Source organism: Euprymna scolopes, chromosome 27, assembly GCF_053919585.1.
Source record: "Euprymna scolopes isolate OS-2025 chromosome 27, ASM5391958v1, whole genome shotgun sequence".
Lineage (NCBI taxonomy): Eukaryota > Metazoa > Mollusca > Cephalopoda > Sepiida > Sepiolidae > Euprymna > Euprymna scolopes.
Genome location: NC_136508.1, coordinates 66,026,397 through 66,043,716, shown reverse-complemented (window position 1 = coordinate 66,043,716; position 17,320 = coordinate 66,026,397). Strand labels below are relative to the sequence as shown.

At 34.8% G+C, this 17,320-nt stretch overlaps 1 protein-coding gene across 3 annotated transcripts in view; it reads right to left on the bottom strand.

The window, feature by feature from the left end:
- Positions 1-991: 991 nt before the first annotated feature.
- Positions 992-17,320, bottom strand: part of LOC145248885 (uncharacterized) — a 315,242-nt gene continuing 298,913 nt past the window's right edge. For all 3 annotated transcript variants that reach the window (XM_080110648.1, XM_080110647.1, XM_080110649.1), the window contains 4 exons: positions 11,047-11,140; positions 7,484-7,585; positions 6,519-6,692; positions 992-1,599 (listed from right to left, as the gene is read on the bottom strand). In XM_080110648.1, the coding sequence (XP_079966774.1) occupies positions 1,276-1,599; positions 6,519-6,692; positions 7,484-7,585; positions 11,047-11,140 (694 nt within the window). In that variant the 3' untranslated portion in view covers positions 992-1,275. The remainder of the gene's footprint in view (positions 1,600-6,518; positions 6,693-7,483; positions 7,586-11,046; positions 11,141-17,320) is intronic.

Below are 17,320 nucleotides of genomic sequence, written 5' to 3'. Positions count from 1 at the left end.
ATATTTTCAATAGATTAGAACAAGAGAGCGGAAAGGGCTGGGCTGAGAAGAAAGAAGGGTTCGGGAAATGGATTTAGAAAACCGAGGAATAAGAAAAGAGAATGATTGAGATAAGTAGAGAGATAAGAGTTTTAATATAAAGATGTTGTACACACTTTAAGCATTCTATTTTTTACTCTCCTGGGCAACACCGAGTAGGCCTAATATAAAGTAACACAGCTTGCCGGACACGCATAACGCTCTCCTATGTTAAGTAAATATTTGTTTAAATTCTAATTAAAAACAGAATTACTTGTTTGTTATGAAAATACAGATTCCAAGAGTTTATGATTATTGGAATACTGACCGGACATATGGGACGATTTAGCAAAGAATAAAAGTATTTCTGGTGCTGGTCCAGAATTCCCCCTATATATATATATATATATATATATATAAAATAAAAAAGATACAGAAACATCTTCATGATGTACATACCTAGTAATGGAACAAAATGATCATATTCTAAAAATCACGTAATCATTTAGTTATATATATATATATATATATTAAACTATTTAAAGCAATTAATGGTAACTCATAGCCATTAGGAGGCTGATTTTGATCTCTGGAGAGGATCTTAAGGGGAAGATAATCAGTGATGAATTTTACCTTTCAGGAATAAGGGGTTTCTTATAGATTAAAAAAAAATTTTAATAGGATATTCTGTTTTTTTTTTTTTTTTTATATAATATATAAGTTTTAATTTGGATAATGCTGTTTCTGTAATTGTACTGTACCTTATAAATAAATCTTGGTAGTTCGAATTGAGTTATCTCCCTTTGTTTATTCAAGATAGCAGAACAAGATACTCTATCCTTGCTACAGAAAATTTGATTTTCTTAATTAAAAAAAAAAAAAAAAAAAAAAAAAATATCAAAAAACTACTTAATCAATTTACGTCAATTTTGGAATATGACATTCTTGTTCTCTGACAGCTATGTACATCAAATTTTTTTCTGTATTTTTTTTTTTTTTTTTTTTAATGTAAGGAGAATTTTGGACAAGCATTGGATTTTTTTCTTTATGATTGCAAACCAGTACAGTATTCCTTATGCTATTAAAGCTTTCAGCAAAGTAATTATAACCCGACTGGTCATTCATAGAAAGAACTCAATAAAGACTAGTTTCGACAATTTGACAGACGAAAGAAGGACATTTGTGGGAGAGGGGGATAGAGATGGAGAAGAGGAAGGGATGAATGCAAAATTAAAGGATGGCGGGAAAAGGAGGGGGTCATTTGCTGTTTGTCACTGTTGATGCTGATGTGTTTGTGGCTGTCCGGAAAGACCCCAGCGATGTCAGCGTGAGTGGGATACTCCGCTTCAGGGCCACTAACTGCTCCTCCCCTTGGTAGATTTTGTCTTCCAACTCCTGCAGCTCCACAATGAGCCGCAGTTTCATGCTGATGTAGTAGTGGAATTCCTTTAGGCCGTCTTCGAGCAGATGCTGACTGAGGAGGTTAGTAATGTGCTCCTGTCGACGGTCAATGTCCGACTTCAGCTGCTTCGCCTCTTCGTGTTGTCGGCTCAGACGATTTCTCTTCTCGACAGCAAGATTCTGTTGGGATAAAAAACAAAAAGTATTAATTAATCTGATGCATTACATGTTTATTTGTAGCACATAAATATGCAGGTTGTGATAGGCTTGCACGTTCATCTACATAAATTAATGAAAATAGATACCGAATATACATATATATTAGCGTTGGGACGATTAATCAGAATCTGAAAAATCGGAATTTTTGGGGATATTGGAATCGGTATCCGGAAAATTTAAGCCTATTTTTCAATGCCAAAACAGATTCCTTTAATTATTTACTTTATTTGATGTTATCTTTATAAAAACATCTTCCACTGCTTGTAGTAATAATAAAATGATAAATATTTATTGATTTGAACTTCCAGTAAGACTAAAATTTCTAGATCACCCCGTTTACGTTTGAGAAAATACATGCACAATTAAGATGTTTTCTTACAGTAATCAGGACAAAATAACAATTTTATAGTAAAATATTTAGAAATTGATAAAGAATCGGCAAAAATATTGGAATCGTCCCATCTCTAATATATATATACACACATACACACAATTATATAAATGCACCTGTCTGTGTGTATGGGAGTTCGTTCCTTATAGACTCCAAAATGGCTGAATGGTAGTAATAATAAAATAAGTATTTATTGATTTAAACTTCCAGTACGACTAAAATTTCTAGATTTCTAGATCGCCCCCCCCTCACAAGTGTGTTTTTACGTTTGAGAAAATACACGCACAATCAAGATGTTTTATTACAGTAATCAGGACAAAACAATTTTATAGTAAAATATTTAGAAATTTATAAAGAATCGGCAAAAATATTGGAATCGGCCCATCACTAATATATATATATATATATATATATATATATATATACACACGCACACACACACAATCAATTATATAAATGCAATTGTCTGTGTGTGTGTGGGAGTTTGTTCCTTATAGACTCCAAAATGGCTGAATAGATTTTCTTTAAAATTTAAAGAACTTTATCGTATAAGTCTGAGAATGATCATAGTTAAGTTTGGTTTCAGAATATTCCCAATAATTACCGATAATCGAAACCTTATTTTAATTTATCATCAGTAAAGCCATTTTTTCCATGTTGTAGCTTAGCAACAATGATAGAACGAGTTGTGAAAATTCTATTGTGGGTAAGTTTTCTTTTTTTTTGCATGGCATGGTCTGTAAGTTCAAACCCCGCACATAAATTTCTTAATGTTTTTTTTTTTTTTTCGTTAACTGGAAAGAAGTTCATATAAAATAATTTTATAAAAGAAACAGTAGGTTCTCTACAGTGCAATGTAGAATAACATTTTTTCGACTAAGTTACTGCATGGAGGCATGTGAAGCTTCTTCCTGGGCGATTTCACAAATTTCGATGACAATAAAAATATAGGAGTGTGACATATTTGATAGTCATCATTCAATCCCGGGCAACATCGGGTCTCTCTGCTAGTATATATATATATATATATATATATATTCTGAAGAAGAAAATTATCTGACAATCAACTGGTATGGAAACCTGTGATTATAGAAAATTGATCCAAGAAAATGCCTACTTCGGACCATTACATTGTGATATGGATTACTCAAAATACAGTTTGGATCATTTTACAACACTGCTATCAAAGACATTCACTTCAGATTTTACCATGCAATTTGGATATTAATTTCTATATCCTTTTCATTAACTTCCCTTACTCTGACATTTAAATACTTAAACAACTTTTAATTGTGATTTCCCATGTCTCACTGACTTTAGCAAATACGATATAAACCATTATAATTATTTGCTAATATTTTCTCCTCTGAAGAGATGGTAGACATCGAAATCCTATAGGATAAGGAGTTATATTTCAAATGTATTCTTTGTCTTACATAGAATAATAAAAATCTTTTGATTTGAAATTCAAACATTTCACAGCATAAATTTTTAAATTGACTAAAATTTTATATATATATATATATATATATATACACACACACACTCACAACCGCCTACTTTATTTAAGAAAGAATATTCATATATTTTTATGAACAATAGCTTTTGTGAAAAATGCATAAGACGTGTGCGTACATGCATGTTGTTGATATTTGCCGATCACGTGTGATTTGAGATTAAGCATTTGTTTAAAGTTGTTACTGAGGTAATTCATGATTATAGAGTTTGTTCATGATTTGCAATGTTTGGGCTTATCTCGTTAAGGTTGGATAGTACATGAAAGTTTGTCTCATAACAGAATTGGTTGCGTGTGTAAAGCACAGTTGGAGTGCATGGCAGACGTGTCCTAGTTGTGTGCTACTTAAGAAAAAGATAGGAGAAAGAGAGAAAATTGATATCACCATCTATCGGCTGAAACATACAACAGGAGCGATAATCGTATATGTCTAGAAACTGAAAGTGTATTTCATTGTGTCCGTATGTTCGCTATGCACAACACTCGGCTAATGTGTCTCCATATGCATCTTTTTTTTTTTTTCTCTTAATTTTTGAGAATGGTATTATTCAGACTACTGTTTTCATTTGTAAGAATTGCTTGCACTGTACTCTTCAAGAAGAGATTCACTTAGACTTAAACTTGAGAATCTTTGTCAGACTTGAGAATTTGCACAAAATTTTGAACGAAATCTTTTGCTTAATCCAACCATAACTTTATAGGCAACCATTCTACCTCCAGGCCACCAGCAATTAACGTAGGAATTGAGAGCAATTCAGTACCATGTCATCAGGAACGAATAGCAAACAGCCAGACAATATTCAATAACAAATTGGAAGTTTAATTTCTTAAAGGAGTTTATAACAGGATTCTCGCTCTCTCTCTCATATATATATATATGTATATATATATATATATATATATATTAGCAGGCTGCCCGGCATTGCCTAATCATAAAATAGGCATAAATATCATTTTATTTAATACAGAAATCTTATTATAAACAGAAATACTGTAGGTATTAAACGTAACGTTAATTCCTTAAAAATATGACATTTAAAAATAAAAAAAATAAAAAACGAAAAAAAAAAAAAAACGAAAAAAAAAAACGAAAAAAAAAAAAAAAAAACGAAAAAAAAAAAAACGAAAAAAAAAAAAACGAAAAAAAAAAAACGAAAAAAACAAAAAACAAAAACTGAGACACGTGCAAACTAGTATTATTTTTTCTAAACGGTTCACTTCTTGTAAAGTATATATAAAAGAAAAATACTCGAGATGGGATCGAAACTAAAACCTAAAGACAGCGAGTCAAGTACGATAAAAGAGTGACACGATATTTAAAAGATGTTTTCAAGCCTACTTATTCTTAACATAAGTAATCTGTAATGTGAACTATTCACGCATGCGCAGTCGTGAAACAGTTAGCAAACAGATAAAAACTGATGACTCCCACGTACCGATTTTTCAATTTTGACCCCTTAAAAAGCCCTTTTTTCCGGATGAAAATGGATTAAAACGTTTTCTACACGTCTGAATACCCTAAATACTAAGTTTCAAATCTGTGGATCAAATAGTCGTTGAGTATATAAGGCTGGGAAGTGTCCTCACACACATACACATTATCACTTTGATTTCTCATTTGATAATATAATAATATACATTATATTTAGCATAGATTTTAGAATTATCCATAATTAGCATGGATACCCGGCGTTGCCCGGGCCGACATGAAGTTCAGTTTTGACATGGCTGCTATACTAAGGATATTGAGCACTTTCATCGATACCCCCACAACAATATAAAAAATAAAAGAATGGAATCGCCCCCAAAAAGTATGTGACGACCTTCCTACCAGCTATTTCCGCAGGAGGGATATGGAGAGAAGCTATTCTTCAGATACTGAGCACTTTATCCTCCTCCCAATCAATGAATCAAAACAACTTTTCTTTTGAGCAAAATAGCAACGAGTGCCCGTGCAACTGAAAAAAAAAAAAAATAAATAAATAAAAAAAATTGAGCAGCGGCAGCCGAGCTCAAATTTGAAACGCGAAAGAGTAAAGGGGAAAAAAACCCCAGTTAATTACGCTTGCAAAAACTGACCACTCCCCTTCTAAAAAGTGGTCCAGTTAACTACCACAGAATTAATCTTTCTTTTTTCTAATTTTCACATGTTATGCATCCGAGGGATTGCTCTTTCAGATGGTACCAGTCTTGATCTGGTCGGATGCAACTGACAAATTTTTTAGCAGACACACAAACGACTTTCCTTTATATAATAGAACATATTGGTTAAATCGCGGATAATATTTGTTTCGTTACCAGAAATGGATGCAAGTACGGGACTATTATGAAATAACAGAATTTATTTTAAACAAGAAATTATGTGAGAACTAAAAATGGGATATATTAAACACTACAGACAGGCAAGTATTTAAACTGAAATTGAAACCTAACCGTTGTGTTAAACTTTTTTTTATTCATTATGCTATCAGCACAAACTATGACGTGAATATGTGTTTCAATTTTTCCAACTCTTTGCGTTTCTGTGTATGTTAGTCTATCTTACTATGTATTTCTTTAACTGTCAGTCTATATCAGTCTCCCTGCATCTTTATTGGTCTCTCTCTCTCTTAGTATCTTTCTCTTTCTCCCTCAGCATCTTTGTCAGTTTCTTATCTCTCTTACCACCTTTGTCAATTTCCCTTTATCTCTCTCAGCATCTTTGTCAGTCTCTTATCTCTCTTACCACCTTTGTCAATTTCCCTTTATCTCTCTCAGCATCTTTGTCCCTCTCCCCACATCTCTCTTAGCATCTTTATCACTCTTTCTAATTACAACCAAATTAACTCTGACCTTTCTTTTTAATACGCAACAGAGAAAACCTTTTGAAAGAATTAATTCTGTTATAATTAAACTGACGCTAATTTATTACTAATCAAGGAAAAAAAAAATTCTAAGTAATGATTGTGGCCTTTTTTTTTTTTTTTTGCTTACCCTTTTTTTTGTATCAGCCTCAGCTGGTAAACATTGGACACTGTTTTCAGCCCGAGCTAAAAGCACGGACAATTTCATCAGCAACCGAATGACCATTTCCAGATCTTCAACGTACGACTTGAATTTGAGTTTTGCCTGACTGTTTTCACATGATTCATCAAATAATTTCCCAATCTGAATGAAAAAAAGCCAAAGATTCTTGAAATCGCATAAAATACAAAATGATTAGAGAATGTGACGAAGATGAGGATGAATGAAGACAACATGAAAGATTAGGGTTCTTTTTTCATAAGTTTGACTTTTTTGTGGCATGTGAACTCTTGTTAGTTATTTGATGTAGAAAAAAAAGCCAATGCTAATATCATTTTAAACAATCTGAGAGAATCATCAACCTTGTATTTTAAGTTAAAAAGCAAAAGAGAACAGATGAATATGGGGAGGCAATAGTGTGAAGGAGTAAAAATGAGGGTGGGGGTCATAGAGGATGTGGTTGGGGGAAGTGCAAAAGAATAGATGGGAGGGGTGGAAGAACGGGCTGAAGAACGACTGGATCTCGGGGGGGGGGGTACGGGTAAGGAACATCTGGATCCGGGGGGGGGGGAAGTGGGTAAGGAACATCTGGATCCCGGGGGGGGGAAGTGGGTAAGGAACATCTGGATCCCGGGGGGGGGGAAGTGGGTAAGGAACATCTGGATCCCGGGGGGGGGGAAGTGGGTAAGGAACATCTGGATCCCGGGGGGGAAGTGGGTAAGGAACATCTGGATCCCGGGGGGGGGGGAAGTGGGTAAGGAACATCTGGATCCCGGGAGGGAAGTGGGTAAGGAACATTTAAATAAAACCGATATAAAAGTAGATAAAAATAAAATTTTTTTTTTTTTTTTACTTGACGATGGAATTTTCATCAGTCTTGCTCCTGTTTCGAAGAAAATATTAAAACAAAAAAGTGTAATCAAAGAAATAAAAACCTTTTCTCCAATACTGTTTATGTCATCCATTTCTTGTTCGACTTTCATTTTGTTTTCTTGTAAGGCTTCCAATTTTTTTTCAATACTGACCCTCAATTCTTCCTGAATAGAAAAAGATTACAAATCTGTTTATAATACTTATCTAATTCATCTTTATATAATAAATTTCTGTCATGCAACAGCAGCGTTATGTTATTTGCCTTTTTATTGAGATATAATAGTTATCTTCTGAAAGACTTGTTACAATGATGACTTGTTTAACTCGTTTTTATGGAATTGTAGCCTTCACAAGAAGACACCAGCAATTTTAAGTTATCTCCCTTTGTAATAACTTCAATTTCTTTGTGATAAGTTTTGAGTGCTTTCTCTTACTTGTGTGTTAAATATCTCAGCTGTGTGTACTAAAAAAATCACTTTAACAAAAGCTTCAGAAAAACAATAATTATCAAATGTACCAAAAGGTCATTTGAATAAAATTATGAACCTGACACCCGGCATCTACATGGGAAGAAACAACAAACTTGATCAATTGTTAAAAAGTTAAAAGTATGATCTTTGAAAGGTTATTTTCGGCAAAAGGTTACACAGGTGTAATCAAAGTCAGGTCAATTCTGTGAAATGACAGTGGTAAAAAAAACTCCGTTGTGATGTAGCTACAGTTATAATGCCGTTTCAAGGAGACATTTGGGATGTTCACAAATGGTTATATATTAACTGAAAGATTGTTGTTGTTGACGATTTGGGCCCAAGAAAAATCAATCCTGCGTGTGGATCTCTTTGAATAAAAATTATGAACCTGACACCAGGCACCTACATGGAAAGAAACGACAAACTTGATGAATTGTCAAAAAGTTAAAAGTAAGATATTTGAAATGTCATTTTCTGGCAAAAAGGTTACACAGGTGTAATCAGGTCGCACCAAAGTCAGACAAATGCAATGAAATGACAATGGCCAAATAAAACGCACTTAGAAGGCCTGGCTACAGTGACAATGCCGTCCCGAAGGTACATTTCAAGTGGTCACAAATGGTTATATGATAAGAACCGAAAAGGATACTATTGTTGGTTGACTATTTGGGCCCCAAGAAGAATCAACTAGTCTAATCTGCATGTGTGCATCTCCCTTCTAAGAACCAACTATTTATAATTGTCACCAACAACAAAGATATGTTATATTTTCATATATCAGTGTGTTGTAATTCTTTTAAACACGGCAGAAATAAAACAGTTGTTGGTCGTTATTGTTAAGCATCTCTCATTCATTCATTTCGAATGAAGCAGATAATTATTGTTGGCATTCATTTCTCAAAGATCTTTCAAGTTAGAATTCTTTCTAAAAAGACATCAAGACAAACCATGTGAAGGTTGCCAACATTCCTAAACGAAAATGTTTCTGTAGAACAAATTGGATTCGAACTTGACACGCCCAGGTTGTCGGTTCATGTTTTTAAACACTTAGCCACCGTCACTGCCCAGTTAATAATATTTATTGAACATTTTTTTGTGCATAAAAGTTATCTATGGACACATGTTTCTGGGTATCACCCATCATCAGCATGGCTAAACTTTTGACAAGGATTGAACTCATGATAATTAGTGGTTATTTGGCTGGTAAAATAAAGATGAGTGCTTTGGACAGACGAACGTGCGTCCAATAGTAGATTTATGTAACAAGTAAAATAGCCACCATCACTTTACAGTCATTATTTTTTTTATTTTATTTTATTTTTTTTTTTTACACAGTGATCACCACTTATCAAGGCCCGGAAGCCACTCAGGGAGAAGGGTTATTGCAAGTACATTACGTTAGTGTGGAGATTTGATGAAGTGTTTACTTAAGGGGGCGGTTCATTAGGAATTTGTTAACATTGGACTTGAAGACATCCAAGTTGTAGTCTGGTGGGAAGCAGGCAGACGGAACAGAGTTCCACAGGCGTGCAGTTCTAAGAAAGTGTGCAGTTCTAAGAAATTAGCAGTAGTTATTTAGCCAGTACCAGATGGGTGACCATTTGGGACTTCCAAGTGCTGTATATGTTCTCCACTTATCTTGGTATTGTTTCCAGTCGTCCTGGATTTCTCTTTGCCACTGGACTCAAGCAGTGCCAATTCATAGTGGAGCAGGTTATCTCAATATTCCATAAGAATCTATCATTTAGCAATACAAGCACCAAGTCAAAGATTGTTTCAGCTATCTGTTCCACTATTCAAGAAAAGTGTGGTTGGAGATTGTTACCACACAATTTACACATGCAGCTGCCCTTACAGGGGGGGGGGAGGGTCCTTTGTCTTTCGAGACTGAAGGGAGGCATCGATGATTATTTGACTGGTAAAATAAAGATAGTGGTTTAGACAAACGAACGTGCATCCATGACTACATTTACATAACGAGTTCACTAACACACGTTCTGCAGCTCAAATTATTTCCATAAAATTTGAGTAAGTTTTAAAAAAATTGTCATTACTCCCCCCCCTCCACCTTCCCCACCTTCTACATTTTTGTATGACCAATACTGATTGATTGTTGAATGTTGCGAGTTTGTCTCTGCTTTATCGTTATTTTCATGGAAAGTGTTCGACTGAGCTTCAATCTATGGTCCCCCCTCGCCAAACTTTCATAAGAAACACTAGACTAGCTGAAAACATTATCAATAATTTTCCCCACTCTTTATCTGTGCCTAAACCTAAACATAGATTCCATGATCAAAGCTTCTTTCTTAGAACTGCACGCCTGTGGAATTGTCTCCCGTTTTCCTGCTTTCCAGCTGTCTATAATATGGTTGCCTTCAAGTCCAACGTGAACAAGTTTCTGATGAGCCGTTCCACTTAAGTTAACAAATTTACCGAACTTCCATTACTATCGATTACTATATTGTCCTTTTGACTACTGTACACTCTTTAACCCTTATCCTTGAGTGGCCGATCGGCCTTGATAAGTGGTGACGCCTATGTAAAAAAAAAAAAAGTCAACCATCGTTGGATCATTTTATGCTGAACCATGCAGTTTTTGTTAACGACTGATTTCGAGATTAATTTGAAGAGATTTGTTACATACTGCACTTGGTCTTCCACAATGGTCACCCATTTAATACTCACCAGGCTCAATTTCGCTTAACTTCAGTAGTCTTATAGGAGTATTAGTGTGCTAAGTAACTTTTTGGTTTGATTATTGTTTTACAGCATAACAATCGTCTTCGAGTTATTTAATGCTGAATCAGGTTATTTTGGTGAAAGTTTTTGTTTCAAGTTATTTATATCTTCAAATATTTATTTATAGCGTTTGGTTTGGTTGTTTTGTAGAGGAAAATTGTTTTTATTCGTGGCTTTGCAGAACATGATTGAGTTTTGCAATGGGAAAGGAAAAATAATAAACAATATCAATGTTTTGTGCAGTTTATATCAGGTTAGATTAGGTATCTTTAGACAGCCTGATCTGGCAGGACCAAGTTAGTAAATAGATAAATAAAAAAAAAAATCAAAGTGACCTACTTCCAGATCAGACATAACCTGCGTATTGGTGCATATACTTTCTCCTTTAATAGAAAAAGAGTGAAAATGAAAATTACCTTTTTCTGAATGAGGTTGTCATCGTTCTGACCATCACATGGTGCTCGGTGTAAGGAGGGGATCGAACACTTGTCAGCAATCACACGAGAATGACTAAAAAAAAAAAAAAAAAAAAAAAAAAAATATTGAAAACAAATTTTACTTTTGCTGTTTTTGTTTTTTTTTTGGATATCATTTATCAGTTGATCTGTCACAATTTTTAAATAGCATTGTCATCGTTAACAATGTTTGTAAGGTTCTACAAGTTGATATCTACTACACAATGTGACGATCTACTAAGCTATCTGCAAAAAAAAATTGAACCGCCAATGTAGCAGCAAGTCCTGGAGATGTACATTCAAAATAATTGTTGGAAATAAGTCATTGTAGAGGAATTTCTCTCATAATCTCGATGCGATTTCAAGACTGGAAACATGATTGGATCATTCTATCGCTCCAGAAGATATCTCACTCTTAACGCAATCCTCTACCTGTATAAGAGCCAAATATGTCCCAAAATGAAATGCTGCTGTCACATCTGGGAAGGAGCTGCTCAGAACATCCTTTCCTGCCTTGACAAATCTAGTGGGCGATCTCCTTTTGTCTTTCCTACTAGCTCTTTCTCATAGAGGAAAAAAACGTTGTTGCTCTATCGTTATTTTTCATAGCAGGTGCTCGCCTGAGTTTCAATCCTAGTCCTCCTTGTAAGACATTTGTTAAAAGTACTCAATTTCCCTTATTTTCTATCTGTGCCTAAAGCGAAACGAAAATTCCATGAGGCAAAGTTTCTTTCCTAGAGCTATCTGTAGAACAATACTACAAGGTTGCTTTCCAGCTGTCTATAACAGTCGCTTACAAGTCCAATGAAAACAAATTCTTGGATCGTCCTCTTCAAATTCTACACGATTTCCACCATTACCAATCGCCACGGTTTTGTTTCAGTTCACCTAACACTCATCTCTTACACTCGAGTGGCCTTTCGGCCGTGATGAGTATTTAAAAAAAAAAAAAAACTGTTGACATGATCTTTTTAGTAAGGCAGCCCTAGGAGACGTGTCTTATGTAACACACTGGCTTGGAACAAGTTTTTTGAAAACCAGTAAAATAATCTCCATCACACAACTGACCACACATTTTGGACAAAGCTGTCTCACAGATGATAAAAAAAAAATCAAGCAAGCATACCACAAAATCCCCCCCCCCAAAAAAAATTGACAGAAATATACTAAGCATCCATAGTAGAAAACTGGAAGCATTGCTAAATAGCTTTTTAACCCCTATCCTCGAGTGGCCTCAAAAAAAAAAAAAAAAAAAAAATTTGTACTCGGTTAGTGGAGGAGAAATCCTTCCCGACTGAGACAATCTTTATTTTTATCCCTTTTCTTTATCAAAAAATGACCCTGGTGTCTAACTGCCCTTGTGTGTGTGGGGGGGGGGTAACGTAAATAGGAACAAAGATGTGTTTGAAAAAAAAAAAAAAAAAAAAAAAATTAATGCCACAGAAAAAAAAAAAAAATTAATGCCACAGAAAAAAAAAAAAAAAAAATTAATGCCATAGAAAAAAAAAAAAAAAAAAAAAAATTAATGCCACAGAAAAAAAAAAAAAAATAAATCAGCCTTTGAACAAAACTTCAGCGCTTGGCATTGTTGATTATTTAGATCTCTCATCTTGAAATCCACTTCATTCTGGAAAGCCACAACCCACACAAAGAGCTATTAATATGCTATAATATTATGGAATAATGATAATAAAAATAATACAAATATAGAATTGCAACAACACCGAATTGCAACAACACCGAATTGCAACAACACCGAATTGCAACAACACCGAATTGCAACAACACCGAATTGCAACAACACCGAATTGCAACAATATGAAATCATAAGAGCTGCTAAAATATACCAAAACTTTCCATTGCAGAAAAATGGACCAATCAGCAACCTGCCAAATATTCGTTGAATGAATCAATCGAGGAATTACAAATAAAGAAGGTTCTGTCGATTGTCTGGAAAGAGGATCACTCCATTATAATCAGGAGATGATGATAATGGTTGTTCAAGAGCAAAGGCTTGATGATAATGCTTTGGAGAAGATGAGTGGTCTCAGCCTCAACAAATGCAGGTTCCGTTACACAGAAGCGAAGAGTGGGAGTCGCCTGACCTCCAGTTGTAAGCTTCTGCTGGGTAACGGCTATTACACAATGTGACAACCGAATGTGTAGATAACTGCACTGAACCATTCGCAAAACAAAATTGTAGCAGCAATTCCTTGGAACATACTAGAAAGAATTGTTAAAAGTTAATCATGTACCATCCACTATCATCATGTAAGCTTTAGAGCTATATACTAAATATAACTATTAAACCTTTCATAGTGATAAGAATTCGCTTTGGTCAGCTCACTCACGGCGGACGAAAAGTCAGCTGCACAAAGAAACGCTACATAGACTGAGTCAAGCTCACCCTCAAGCACTGCAGTATCCCCTTCAATCTTTTGGAGACTTTGGCAGTAGACAGAGACATTTGGCGCTCCACATGTGATAGTGCGATGGCCTTCTTCAACAACGAGCATGAGTGAACAGCTACAGAGCATCGCACATGGAGACACCGACGAATGGCGGACGCTCACCATCAAAACATAAATCCTGTCTTCCTGTGCAAAGCAGTGTGGGTCACGCATCGGGATTCAGTCATCAACAGACTCCATAGAGTTACTTACAAAAAACAAAAACAAGTGAAGCATCCATGGTCCCCCATGAGTGCACAGTGAACGAGGCATAAGAAAAAATGTACAAGTTCAGTATTGCCCTCCCCCCACGCTTAGCCCCCAAAGAGCCCAAGTAACGTCAAATCCTGGCGAAAATGAACAAACGGTGCAGTTTTAGGTCTTAACATATGTAACTTTGAATTGTGCACTATGCAAAAAAAAGAAATGACTAAGTCCATCATTTGCCCCCTCTCTTTTAGCCCGAAAGTCCCCAAGGCCTTAACATATTTAAATTTGAGTTCCGCACCACGCAAAAAAAGAAATGACTAGGTCCATCATTTGCCCCCTCCATTTAGCCTCAAATGTCCCAAAGGCTTAAACATATTTAAATTTTAGTTCAATACCATGAAAAACTGCTAAATAGACATACACAGAAAATTTTGGACAAATATGGTAAAATAGTCCCGAAAATGGACTAAAAGAGCCCCCTGGAGCACACCCAAGAGTTATCGCGAAGTATAGACAAACAAAATTATATAAAAATCAGTTAGTTACAACTTTATAGAAAGTTTTGTAAAAATCCAAGGCATCAATTTTTTTAATAAGCACAAAAGTATCAATTTTAGCCATTGTAACCCGAAAAGCACCTCTAGAGGGCAACTGGAGTTTTCCAGGAAAATCCGTTCTGTTACTTTTTTACTCATATCATGTTTAATGTTTGTGCAAAATTTAAAATAATTCCACAGTGTAGTTATTAAGAAACGTGCGGACGGACGAATGGACAAGGGTGAATTAATAGGTCCACCCTTCTTTTGTCGAGGGGAGGGGGAGTGGAAAAAAAAATGAAGACGTTGTCATCCATATGAGTGGATAACCATAACTAACTAGTGATAAGGGCCAAGAACAGCAACCATAGTTGAAGTCAGCGTCCCTAATATTGCCGGTCTAAATAGAGCTGAGAGAGAGAGAGAGAGAGAGTGAAAAAAAAAATACGAAGGTCTCAGATACGACATGAAAAGAATTAAACTATCCAGTATCCATTGCTTATTGCCAGTTGTTGTAGCTCTAGGAAAGAGTCAAAGACGTGAACAACGGGTTTAGGTAGAAAATAATGAATTTCCCAAGAAAGTGAATACATAGAAAGTGTTAGTATTTCCCGACTTATTTAGACAGTTTAATCTCGCGTTAGGTCACGATATTCGCACGAGAGTGTTAGACCACGGCCACCGCTCGGTAGCCACGGTTAGACTCGAGGTTTTTTTTTTATAATGATTGGAAGAGTCCATTATGGGTGAATAGATAAGTCCCCTATAAGACTAACAAAACAAGCAAATTAAATTAGATTTTCAAATGCAAGATGATTTAAAATTATTAAAATGGCAACCTCCTAAATGCCCTTTTATCCCACGTCTCAAAGCAGAATAACTTTTTTTTTTCAAACACTAATTAAATTCGCTCATAATAAAGCCCGACGGAGACTCCTCAAATCCGCGCTTATTTCTAGATTCGGACACCACAAAACAGAAACGGTTTCTATAATTTATCTCATCATCATCAACAACAAATTAATAATCAAGGAACAGAACATAAATGTAAAACTTGATTACTTAATCCACTTTTACTGTCGTTTTTCTCATGTACATAAAAAAATATAAAAAATAAAATCCCACTTTTTCCGCACATTATAAATAATCGACTTTAAAGAAAGGTAGCTCGAAAAGTCAATTTTTTAAAAACTTTGACCCGTATTATGACCCCCTTAACACATTGTTTTGGGCTCAAATTAAGTTATTGAGTTAGATCCATGTCCAAGGAACATATATCTAAAATTCCAAGTGTGTAAACCCCAAATTGTCGGAGGAGTTTGGTAGAGTTCTCAAAGGTCAAATAGTTGAACTTTGACCCCTTAACAACCAAATTTGTGGCCGAAAACCAATCAAAGATTTTCCCAAATCTCAGTACCCTGTATATCAAATTTCGAGTCTGTAGACTAAAAATTGACAAAGTTATTGTGTAGGGAAATGTACACAGACAGACACTTTCACTTTTATAGAAATATAGATAGATAGATAGATTCCACGCGTTGCCCCTCCTTCCAATTCAGCGCATTAATAACTTCGTCTCGTCTATTAATTATTTCATTTCATCTATGTTTGTGTAAAAGGGCGGGACAGATTTGGCCCAACACAAAAGATTAGCAAACTCAGATTTTACGCTGAATTACCAAAGTTTTCTGAGAATATTGTTGACATTTTTTTATTAGTTACACCAAAGAACAGGAAACGCCTTTTATCTTAATGGGACCAGATTTAATTAATTTTGCAATAAATTTTTTTGTGTGTTTTTATTTAACCATGCATTTGTTTAAAATTATTCAGTTTTGTAAAAAAAAAAAAATATTTCGGGATCTCTTTTGTACATATTAACGATTCCAATTAATATGAATTCGTATCGTGACTTTAATCCTATCGTATTCTTCTCTACGCTTGAAGTAGCGTCAATAACAAAAGATTAAAAAATATATCATTTGATCTGTGCTTAAAATAAAATTTAAGTTTAAATCTATTTCTCCCTTTAAATATTTAGTCATGTTCAATATTTCAAATTTTTTTTTTGTCAGGTTTCAGACGGAGTTACTGCCCCCCCCCTTACCTTGTTGTGAGAATTCTCACGTGGAAACACGAGAATGGGATAAAAAGGGACACTGGCAGGCACGAATGAGAAGATGATTTAAACCCGGATAAATGAAGATGGATATCTATTGCCCTTAAGGTCACACATTAAGGGGATCAGCCATCACCCAGAGCCTATTTTTGGCACTTTCTTACAGCCCTGGAGTGTTTCAATCAGTCATTTGTTTTTCTAGTTTTGCATATGAATTACAAAATATCTGATATTTTGATAGTTGTCACACACAAACTAGTAATATCGGACTAAGACTGATAGATGTAATTTGTATCATTCTATGTGTTGCCTGTTTGTAGACAAAATGTTTACGTGAAATCAACTGTGAGTATCCTCATCTCTTCCACTACTTTCCGGCATTCATGTGCTACACACATACGCATACACATGCCATAATCTTCTTGTGTATTAATAGCTATGATATGCTATAACACCACCTTGTTCATAACAATCTATATATCTCTAAAAGTGAAATTGTCTGTCTGTGTGTATATTTCCCTAACAAGTTACTCTGTCATTTTTCAGTCTACAGACTCGAGATTTGACATAAGGGATATTGAGATTTGGGAAAATCTTTAATCAATAATTAATTTTTTTTTCGGCCAGAAATTTGGTTGTCAAGGGGTCATAGTTCAACGATTTGACCTTTGAAAACTCTACCAAACTCCTACGCCAATTTTGGGTCTATACAATTTAAATTTTAGATGTAGATTTCTTGGACATGGATCAAACTTTTTAATTTTATTTGAGCCCAAAACAATAAATGTTAAGGGGTCAAAATTGGGGTCAAAGTTAAAAAAAAATTTTGACCTCTCAGCCAATTTTGGGTCTAAACATTTGATATTTTATATAAAGTGTATTCAGACATAGGGCGAACTTTTTAATCGTTTTTTTTGGCC